This window comes from Diplotaxodon limnothrissa, linkage group LG7 (genome assembly GCF_057381915.1).
Source record: "Diplotaxodon limnothrissa isolate DT_005_m linkage group LG7, D_limnothrissa_male_GT1.1, whole genome shotgun sequence".
NCBI lineage: Eukaryota > Metazoa > Chordata > Actinopteri > Cichliformes > Cichlidae > Diplotaxodon > Diplotaxodon limnothrissa.
The window spans coordinates 55,095,125-55,104,965 of NC_140602.1; the positions used below are offsets into that span (position 1 = coordinate 55,095,125).

Below are 9,841 nucleotides of genomic sequence, written 5' to 3' on the forward strand. Positions count from 1 at the left end.
TCTTCTCTGCCTTCAAGGTTAGATGAAGAAGTGAGTATTGCAGTCAGTGCGCTGCTGCCTCCCAGCGTACAGCAGCTAGTAGATTGGTCTGTCTTTAAAATACATCTGTTTCCCCCCTTTTTAAAAACTAGTGGGTAGTTATTTCTGTTAATATTTATATTTTTTCGGATGTTTAACAAGGACCACACGACTAAGCCCGAGAAGAACCGAGGAAGTGCGAGGCTTTAGAGTTTTTGGCAATCCTTTTGGGCTGCCTTTACTCTGCTTTTATTATCGGCTGTTTTCCAAGAAGGGATTTTTTTTCGGCGACCCGAGGAAACATGAGCTTTCTTTTGTGAGTTACAACCTTTCGATACACGCTTATTTTGTCTCGCCATTTAGCTTCGTGTTTGGGAAATGCCAGCTTTGCTGCAACAGCTAGAAAGTTAGCTAGCCGTAGCGTTTCAAGGGCTTAGACTATTTCCTGGACGTACCTCGGACTGCTACTGATTCGCCTTATTTTCTGTAGCTTTCACTACACTTTCAAATTGTAATCAATACTAATCGCATATTCATCGGTACTTTAAGGCTAGTGGTTACAGTTGACCAAAAGAGAAATTTCACCTACTTAGAACAGGTCCACTGACAAATTGCCTCGAGAGAGATGGAGGGTTTTGATTGTGACTTGGATATTTGCTGGTGTAAACACTTTGATGCCACCGGCTAATCTAACACAGCACTGCTACCGCTAAACGCAGCAAAGTAACACCACAGTATGTCGTCGATATTTAGCCAGCTATTAAAATAATGTCTGTTTGAGGTAAGCTGAGAAACGTCAGACACACCTACTCTGATAGTTTGTAGTTAGATTGAAGAAGATGAGGTCTAGATTTACTATTGTTGTTGTCATCTTAATTTTTGTGTACTTGGTATATATGGGGAGGCTCGAAGGAAATGGCTAATGAAGAACAACAGTATCCTGATAATGGCACATACTTATTTTGAATTACAGAAATGCTACAGGATATTTTGGGTCGGATCTTGCCATTAGAGGATGCTCTAATTAAACATTTATTTTGTGTGTCCAACCCATGCTGTGAGGACTCACAAATTCTTGTTTAATGGGGCAGTGAGATCAACTGAATACAGTACCTCTACAAATAGCCTCATTATACAGAGAGGGGCCACACTGTTCACACACACCCACTTACATTCTGCTAAACTCAAACGAGCTTAAGCTCCCTTTGACATCTTTTTAAGAAAGTCACAACTTTTTTTTTGAAAGGTCACCTCACATTAGTGTTCGGGGACCTCATGATTTCTTATCATATCTTTCTGTCTTTTTGTTTATTCTACCTTTTGTCTTCCGGTTTTATGTGTGACTCACACAGTGGAAATCGTTCATCCAAAACATTCAAGCCCAAGAAGAACATCCCGGAGGGTTCTCATCAGTATGAGCTGCTGAAACATGCAGAGGCTACTCTGGGGAGTGGAAACCTGCGCATGGCAGTCATGTTGCCTGAGGGTGAAGACTTAAATGAGTGGGTCGCAGTCAACAGTAAGCACTGAGTTTTATTTATTTTTCTTCTCTCTTGATACACCCTTTTATTTTAGGTTTAGATTCCTGGCTAAAGGGGCTCAGCACACTTCTGAAAAACATTTAATATCTTCAAGTCTTGTTCCTGACTCTTAATTAGTCCAAATCATGAGTCAGTTGCGAGCGAACTATCAAGCTGTAAGATCTTGGCATTGCTTCCAAAGACCATGTGCATTCATGCCAGAGCAGCCACCGTGAATGTTAAATAGACTTTATTGTCTGTGCTGTGAGCGCCTTGTTTACTTTCCTCTAAAAGGAGACAAATGGTCAGTGGATGCTTAAATCCTCATGCGTCAAAAAGCCTTCAGGGTTGGAGACAATCACGAGCCCAGCCTTTTAACACGTGATTGTCTGTCAGATGCTTTCTTAAGAAAAAATTTTAGGCGTGCCCAATTTCTAGCTTTGTTAACTGCACCTCTGAATTGCTGCCGCCACCGCTGCTGCACTCCTAATATTTGTGCTCTCCAGATTCACAGAGGGGTAGAAGCAAGGTTGGCTAGTATTGCACAAGCTGTTGCAGCTTGCACAATGAGTGAAGTCAGAATAAAAGTGCTGTGAGCAATAACTTCTCCCACCACCAAGCACAAATGACTTTTCACATGATCTGTGTTCACGAGAAGCCGTCCACTTCATGTTTTTAAGATTGTTTTGCATGTACTGGATAGCAATACAGTCCTGTGGCAGCTGTTCAACCCCAGATGGATGGATGAATGGATGGATAGTGACAGTAGAAGGAGAAGTTACTGGCATGCAGTAAAAGGTCTCCAGGTACAATTGAACATGGGGAAATAATCTGACCAGTATCTTAACCAATTGCCTAGCTGGATACCCATCTGTTCCCTTTAGGAACTATTTCATAGTAACTGTTGGAGGTAGTACCCTCTCTTCTCCAGTGTCTTCACTTAGAAATGCGTTATTGTGATCCTTTTGAGACCTTTTCCAAACATAAGAGGAACAGTGAGTAACACAGTCGACAGAAAAGCGCTAATGTTGGTCAAACATTGGCTACAGCAACTCTTAACATTAGCCCTGAAAGTGGAACCATGCATGGAGAAATGAGTTGACAGTGAAGTCGTGTCTTTGAGTCTTTGAGTGGGACAAGGAAATGCAATGCAGTTTTGCCTCGCCCAAGCATTACATTGAAATCTTTGCTAGGATTTCCCCCTCAAATTGCTGTTGGGTATGCGTGACACAGTGAAGCAATGTGGGTGAAAATAAAGAGGCTGAAGCAAGATTACAGGAAAATAAAGGACCACAGGAAGAGATAGCGTTTTATCACTGACTGTTACATCATTTTAGGGTTCTTATTAGCTTTATGAATGAAAACAGAAAAAAGGTTTGAGGTTCATCTGTTAGAGCTTAGCATCAGGTATTCCCCAGACGGATTTTGGCTCCTGAATTTTTAGTCTATTTTATATCATTAAGATAATTCTGCTTTCTCTCACTGGTATAGGGCTGGATCATATCATATCGTTCACGGTAATACCAGTATAATGTTGGGCAACGATAAGAGAATGAAATATCATGATAGAATATGGGTAAAATGCGCATGCGCAGTGCCTTTGTTTTCATATGTACATGGCGGAAAAAGCATTGCTGCGACGGAGAATGAGGAGGGCGAAAGCGGATCGTCGAATGAAACGGATGAACCAGAATTGGTTTGTAAAAATGCTGCAACTTCAGTGGTGTTGAACTGGTTTAGCTTTCGTCCGTTCAATAAACAACAAAGCACTATTTTTGGTAGAGCATGCTAGCGGGCCGTCGTTATTAACGTGTTTTTTGGAAAATATGGCACACTTAAAATCAATCCTTTGATTTTTCTGAAAATCAACAATGCCCCTTATAATCCCGTGTGCCTTATGTATGAATTCTGGTTGTGTTTACTGACCTGGAAAAGATTTTATGTGGTACACGGCACTCGTAAATCTGTCAGATGTTTTAGTACGACTTTGCTAAGCTACAAACCTGCACCGCTTGATGGATTGTCGGGGCATGGTCATATCACCCTGCTCTACGCTGGAATATTCATTTCTAGGCTGTAATCACATCAGTATGTTTGGTGGCATAAACAGGAATTTGGACTATTGGCTTTGTACAGCAGCATACAAAAATATTCTGTCAACTATGATTGGACAGTTTTTTGTTTTTAAAGGGATCTCAAAGTGAACCTGACAAACCACATGCCATGACAACTGGTCAGTATGGGTTTTTTTTTTTTTGTGTGCGTTTTGTTTTTTCAATGGGATTTTTAAGTTACACTCTCAACCCAAATGCTGCCAGTGCTTAAAATGGATCTCCCCAACTGATGGGAAGCCAAAGTTGGCTGTATGCCACTGGGAATGAGTTGTAGCACAGTTTGTGCCAGATAACTGGACTGTGCACTGGTCTACAGTTTTGGCCTGGGTGGTGAAATAGGGATAGGCACAGTGCTGTGGGGTAATCTGATGCCAGCAATCGGTGCTGGCAAACACTACAGTTGGTGTCATATAGCAACACTTTTTCATCCCCAGGGCCAGAAACTGCCTTTCTGTTAGCAAATATTGTCCTTGCAGAAATGTCCTCAAGTAACCCTTTTCACTGACGCACTATTGGTGCCCAATTTATAACTTGTCCTGCAAATTTTTCCACCCACAATAATAATAATCATCATAATCATAATAGTGCCATTACCAAAAAGCTGGAACCATTGTGGGAACAGAAAAATATATTGCCAAAAGTTAAAAGTAATGAAAGGGAGTAGTACAAGCAGTATACTGCTGAAGGAGGTGTGAAAGTGTCCTTTCGTGTCTGTGCCTTAACACCAAGGAGGTAGTCCCCACACTGTTTGACCATGGTTTGTGTCCAAATGGGAGTTTTGTGTTCTGTTCTGTTTTCAGTTTTTTGCCTCCCACTTTCACATGCTGGTTAAGTTTAGACTCTGAAAATTATATTTGGGGGTATCAAGTTTGTTTAGCAAGTGTGCACATGTGAGTGGTTGGTTCACTATTATAACTACAGAGTAGAGGTGAAAGGAGGCCTTCTGCAAATCACTAACACAGGAGTATGTGATGCACTAGAAATGAAAACCAGCTGCCTAAACACAATTTTAATGTTTTTCTTTATTTCACATTTTTCCAGCTGTGGACTTCTTCAACCAGATCAACATGCTGTATGGCACCATCACAGATTTTTGCACTGAGGAAAGCTGTCCAGTCATGTCTGCTGGTCCTAAGTAAGTGATTAAAACTCATAAAACTAGCCCATGGGCTATTCTTCAGTCTTTGTTGTGTGACGAGACTGAGCAGGGTCAGGATTTGGAAAATGCACTTGTCTTCATAATCGTATACACCCTGTGACATAGATCTTTTTGTTTTGGACTCCCGCTGTCATGGTAGATTTGCAGCAGATGTCTTTTATGTGCTGATAAAAATTTAGATTTAATTCTACAAAGGAAAAAACGCCTATTAGAAAATGTTTGGTGACTAGCATCAACTCTTACTCGAACCAGGACCACTTGTATATTATCTGCTTATTGAGAAAGACCACTTTGCTACAGTTGATTACATCAGTGTTGAATAAGTCCAGATGGAGACCATAACGGGGTTTTTCCTTGCTCAGAATGGGCCTCTGGCTAGGGACTGCTCGCATAAGCGTGATTAGTGCTTGTAGTTACTGAGCCACACAGGCCAGTTTGATCTCAGCTGGGCCATACTAATAAAACAATCGCATGATAACATACCTTTCATTTAATATACAGAAGTTTACGTTTAAAGATCCACCTATTAACAAACAAAACACACGATTATGTGTGCATTAGATGTGCAGAAATCATTTTTCTCCTGTTTCTGAGAATTTGATTAACATGAATATTCATTATGCTCAATTAAGCTTTTGTTATAACACTCGGGATTTTCTTCCTTCTCTTTTGAGTCAGCCAAAAATTCCTCTTGGTATAAATGTGCTCAGTGTGTTTTTCATTGTTATTTCCTGTAGGTATGAGTACCACTGGGCTGATGGAACCAACATCAAGAAGCCCATCAAATGCTCTGCTCCCAAGTATATTGATTACCTCATGACTTGGGTGCAAGACCAGCTCGACGATGAGACGCTTTTCCCTTCAAAGATCGGTATGATTCACTTTGTAGTTTCTACCAGCCTTCACCTTCAGTTATCGTTTTAATGCACATGTCGTACATCAAACAATAAGGTGTGTGGAGATTCAGAATACATGCACAGCCTTTTTTATTACCAGAGAAATCCAGCTCCCACGCAAAATGAATGCATGCAAGTAATAGAAATGATGAACTTAGCAGAAATGTGAACTTTTCAAGTTTTCCTTATTTAAATGTAGCGGTGCATTTGTCTTTTTTAATTTTATGTAATAACCTAACACATTTAGAGATCTTCCTGGATGACAGTGTACAGGATTGTTAAGTGGTAGTATTTGCATACCTACAGTTATCAGCCTCATAACTAGTTGTGGCGTGTGCAGTCTAAGGTGGAGTTTTATTGCTATTGAATGGCAGCCAGCATAAACTGCAGTCTGATAGACCCAGTACATATTAGTAGAAGTGGTGAGTGTGCTGCCCTGGAGGTACACAATTCACTCCATTGCCTATGATCTGTTGTTCACTTGGCCAGAAATAACCTCAAAACCTGCCAGCATCTTCAAGGTTCCTTGGAGGTGTGTGTTGTGATGAAGTACCCATTGCACACATGTTAAAATCAATTCGGGGCTCAATAAGCGTGCATTCATTTGTTCAGCATCTGAAGCTTTAATTTACTCGTCCTAGTGTCTATATTGACTTGTACGGTAGGTGGCTCTCTGTAGAAGCCTCTGTGCTCTGCAGCAGTTTAGTTTAGTGTTTATTGTTGAAACTAAAACTTTCTTTCCTGCAGATGAATCCTCGGCACAGTGAACATGAGGTGTTGCTGTGTTGCTTTCATCACTCTTTGTGCTTCCCTAAGATCATGCTGTGGCCTGCCTGTGCAGACTGCAGCATTTTCACAGGCAGACTGTAATGTAGCTGCATGTCGAGCTCTCTGGTGTTTTTTCGAAACACTTTCCTTCTCTTTCTTTTGTTCCCAAGGCGTGCCCTTTAAGCGTAATTTTATGTCTGTGGCGAAGACCATTCTGAAGCGTCTGTTCAGGGTCTACGCCCACATCTACCACCAGCACTTTGACTCCGTCATGCAGCTGCAAGAGGAGGCCCACCTCAACACATCATTCAAACACTTCATCTTTTTTGTTCAGGTAAAGAATCCCTGATATCTGACTAATGCGGCACGTTGCTAACAAGGGCTGTAGCGTGTCGAGTCATGGGGTAATGCTTGCTCCTTTTTCTTTTGTCTTTCACAGGAGTTCAACCTCATTGACAGGAAAGAGCTGGTCCCACTACAGGAGCTGATTGAAAAACTGACAACCAAGGATAGATAAACAGCCCTGTAATCCTTATTTTATTGCTCTTCTAGTTTTTGCACAGATACCCACCCACCCCCACCCTGGCTATATGTATGCAGTATGTACTATTTCCATTTGGGGAAATGTTTTTAATAAGGCCAGGAAGAAGGAAGGGTGTTGTTAGGTTAAAGGCACCAGGACTAATGCTATCAGGGATTAAGTTAATTGAGCAAACCACAGATTAACATTAGCTGTATGGGGGAAAAAAAAGAAATTTCCCTTATATTCTATCACGGCTTACTTTAAGATAAGATGGATATATGTTTATTAATTTTCTACCTGACTGCACAGATGTTTTGTTTTTGTCCCACTTGAATTTAAGATAACATACTATTAGGTTCCAGCTCCATCATAGAAGAGAGTAGCGATTAAGCAGAGATGCTGTATCATAGGGTGGTGTGATAAATAACTGAATATTATTGGTTTATTTTAACATAGAAGGATCTTGATTTGATTTGATCTAGGTTTGCTACTGTCCACATCTGTAATATCATAACATCAGTCACAAAAGAATCCTAAGTGCCTAGCATGGCTCATAATTGCCCTAGTATATCAAAGGCCATATAACACTGATGTGATTGATTCATTCAATTTTCCTCACCACGTCCCTTTTAAGTTTGTGCTTCTTACACCCCCACCCCTATTTTTTTTTCCTATGTGTCCTGTAACTTGGCTCAGAATTATTTCTTTATTTCTTCTGCTCCTCGTCGACTTTATTTAGTTATAAAGTCTTTTGGCCAAGTTTTATAATGTGCAGGCTATGATACATGAATGTGTTGTGAAGGACATAGAAGTGAAGCTAGAATGATGTTATGCTGTAGCAGGGACTAAGAAATGACGAATCTTGTAGCATGGTCTAGTAACATGTCCCTGTGTACTAGTTTTTCACCTTCAAAAACTTTGAAATAGTAACAGGTTTTAGAAGAACTTTGAAGGGATGAAAAACCCGAAATTGTAGGGAAATAGATGTAGAAATCTGTGTTTAGACTCCACTGTTTGAGACATGCTAGCATTATGAATTGGATACAGCAGAATCCCTTGTTATCATACTGGCTGTAAAGCACTTTGAACAGTGTTTCTGATCTCTATTTTTTGAATGTTTTCTTCCTCCTTGCCCCATGCCCCACCCCCACATGGATTGGCTGTGCTTTGGGAGAAGCTGTACCATGTGACTGACCATAGTTTATTTCATTTAACTCCCTCTTAAATCAGCTGAAAGGCACAAGTGAGACTTCTTATTGCTTTCTTTCTTGACTGGTTTGTTGTTGTGGTGATTCGAAGAGGAGATTCATGTACCTTTCTCCAATCGCAAAGTGTAGTTTTTGACTATGCAATAATTGACACGACACTAAAAGGGGATGCCAGTTGGCTCATTCATACTTTATATCCAATATTGAGATTTCTTTATAGGTCTTCTGTTTGGGTGAAGGATGCATACAGAAGTGCTTCTCTGTCAGGTTAAGTTAAAAAAACAAAACAAAAAAAAAAAATGAACGGTGACATGAATATTTTATATCTGAAATTTGTCAGAGGTATAACACTTATAAACGCACATGTGTAAATACTGAGAGTTAGACACGTCTTGGAAGATTCAGTAAGCATGGAGTGATAGTTTTTGGTTAAACGAGTGCATTTATACCTTTTAGAGGCTGCTTCCTTCTCCCTTTCTTTGGATATTAAAATCTTGTTTGTTTTGATTGTTCAGTATCTTCTCATTTCCAACTTACTTAGCTTATTATGATGAATGTTACTGCTCACCAGATATCTGAAAATGTAATAGAATATCGGTCATCCTGCAAGCATCTCATCCTTATGAAATGCCCGAAACATAGCCTGTTGCCTACGGTTTTTCCTCCTCGACTGAAGTAATTGGTGAATTGTCTGTAAATAAAGGCTTGGTAGGGGTTTTCAATGCTACTGAATTGATTTATGCTGTTTATAAGGCAAATAAAGGTGGGCTTGACTCTTTGAAAAACTTGTATGTTCATTATGTACTGTGAGCTCAGCGCTACTGGTGATCAGAGTAAAGCATTTAATAAAGTACTGTACTCAAGTACAGTTGTAACCTTTTTTCTTTTTTTCCTTTTTTTTTAAACTGCTTTATGCTGCTTTTCGTGTCTGTGTGTGTCTGTCTTTAAGAAAATAAAAGAAACCCAACTATTATCAAAATGAAACTTTCCCGGTTAGGTATTTTGAGTTTCTGAAATGTTTAAATCACATGGCACCATTATTGTGCAATAGCAATAATAGTATTGCAGTAAAGTGTACTGCAATTTATCACTTCCTTTGCCAATATGTGTTTTATCCAATAAGACACACTTTACTCTTTATCAAGGTGCCCTGGTCTTGTGGCTGTTTTTCAGCACAGGACCTGGGCACCTTCCAGTCATTGAGTTGACCAAGAACATCCCTGAATACTGAAGTATTCTGGAGTAATATGTGAGGCTGTGCAGCCAGAATGATGATCCCAAGCTCAGCAGTACAATTATTGAAACAGGAAAGAATCAAGGTGCTGCAATGGCCCAGTCAAAGTCCAGACCTCAACCTGACTGCGATGCTGTTGAGAGGCGTTAAGAGAACTGTGAATAAATGTAAGTAAATGTCTACAAATCTCGCTGAACGGAAGCAAGGTCGTAAAGAAGAGTGGGCCAAAATGCCTCCACAACAACATGAGCGAATGATAAAGTCATAAGAAAAAGATTGCTTCAAGTTATTGCTGCTAAGAGTGGTTATACAAGCTATTCAGTCAAGGTGTGTAACATGGAATAACTGCATTTAAACTATAGTACAATGTTCTCAATGAAAGAAGACATCTAATAAAACTT

At 40.0% G+C, this 9,841-nt stretch overlaps 1 protein-coding gene across 1 annotated transcript; it reads left to right on the plus strand.

Moving 5' to 3' along the window:
* The first annotated feature begins 56 nt into the window (after positions 1 to 56).
* On the plus strand, positions 57 to 9,082 carry LOC146629260 (MOB kinase activator 1B). The gene is made up of 6 exons (XM_085359958.1): positions 57 to 334; positions 1,371 to 1,537; positions 4,694 to 4,787; positions 5,549 to 5,682; positions 6,646 to 6,809; positions 6,915 to 9,082. The coding sequence occupies exons 1-6, from the start codon at positions 321 to 323 to the stop codon at positions 6,990 to 6,992; spliced, it is 651 nt and encodes a 216-aa protein (XP_085216084.1). The 5' UTR covers positions 57 to 320; the 3' UTR covers positions 6,993 to 9,082.
* Positions 9,083 to 9,841: the final 759 nt, after the last annotated feature.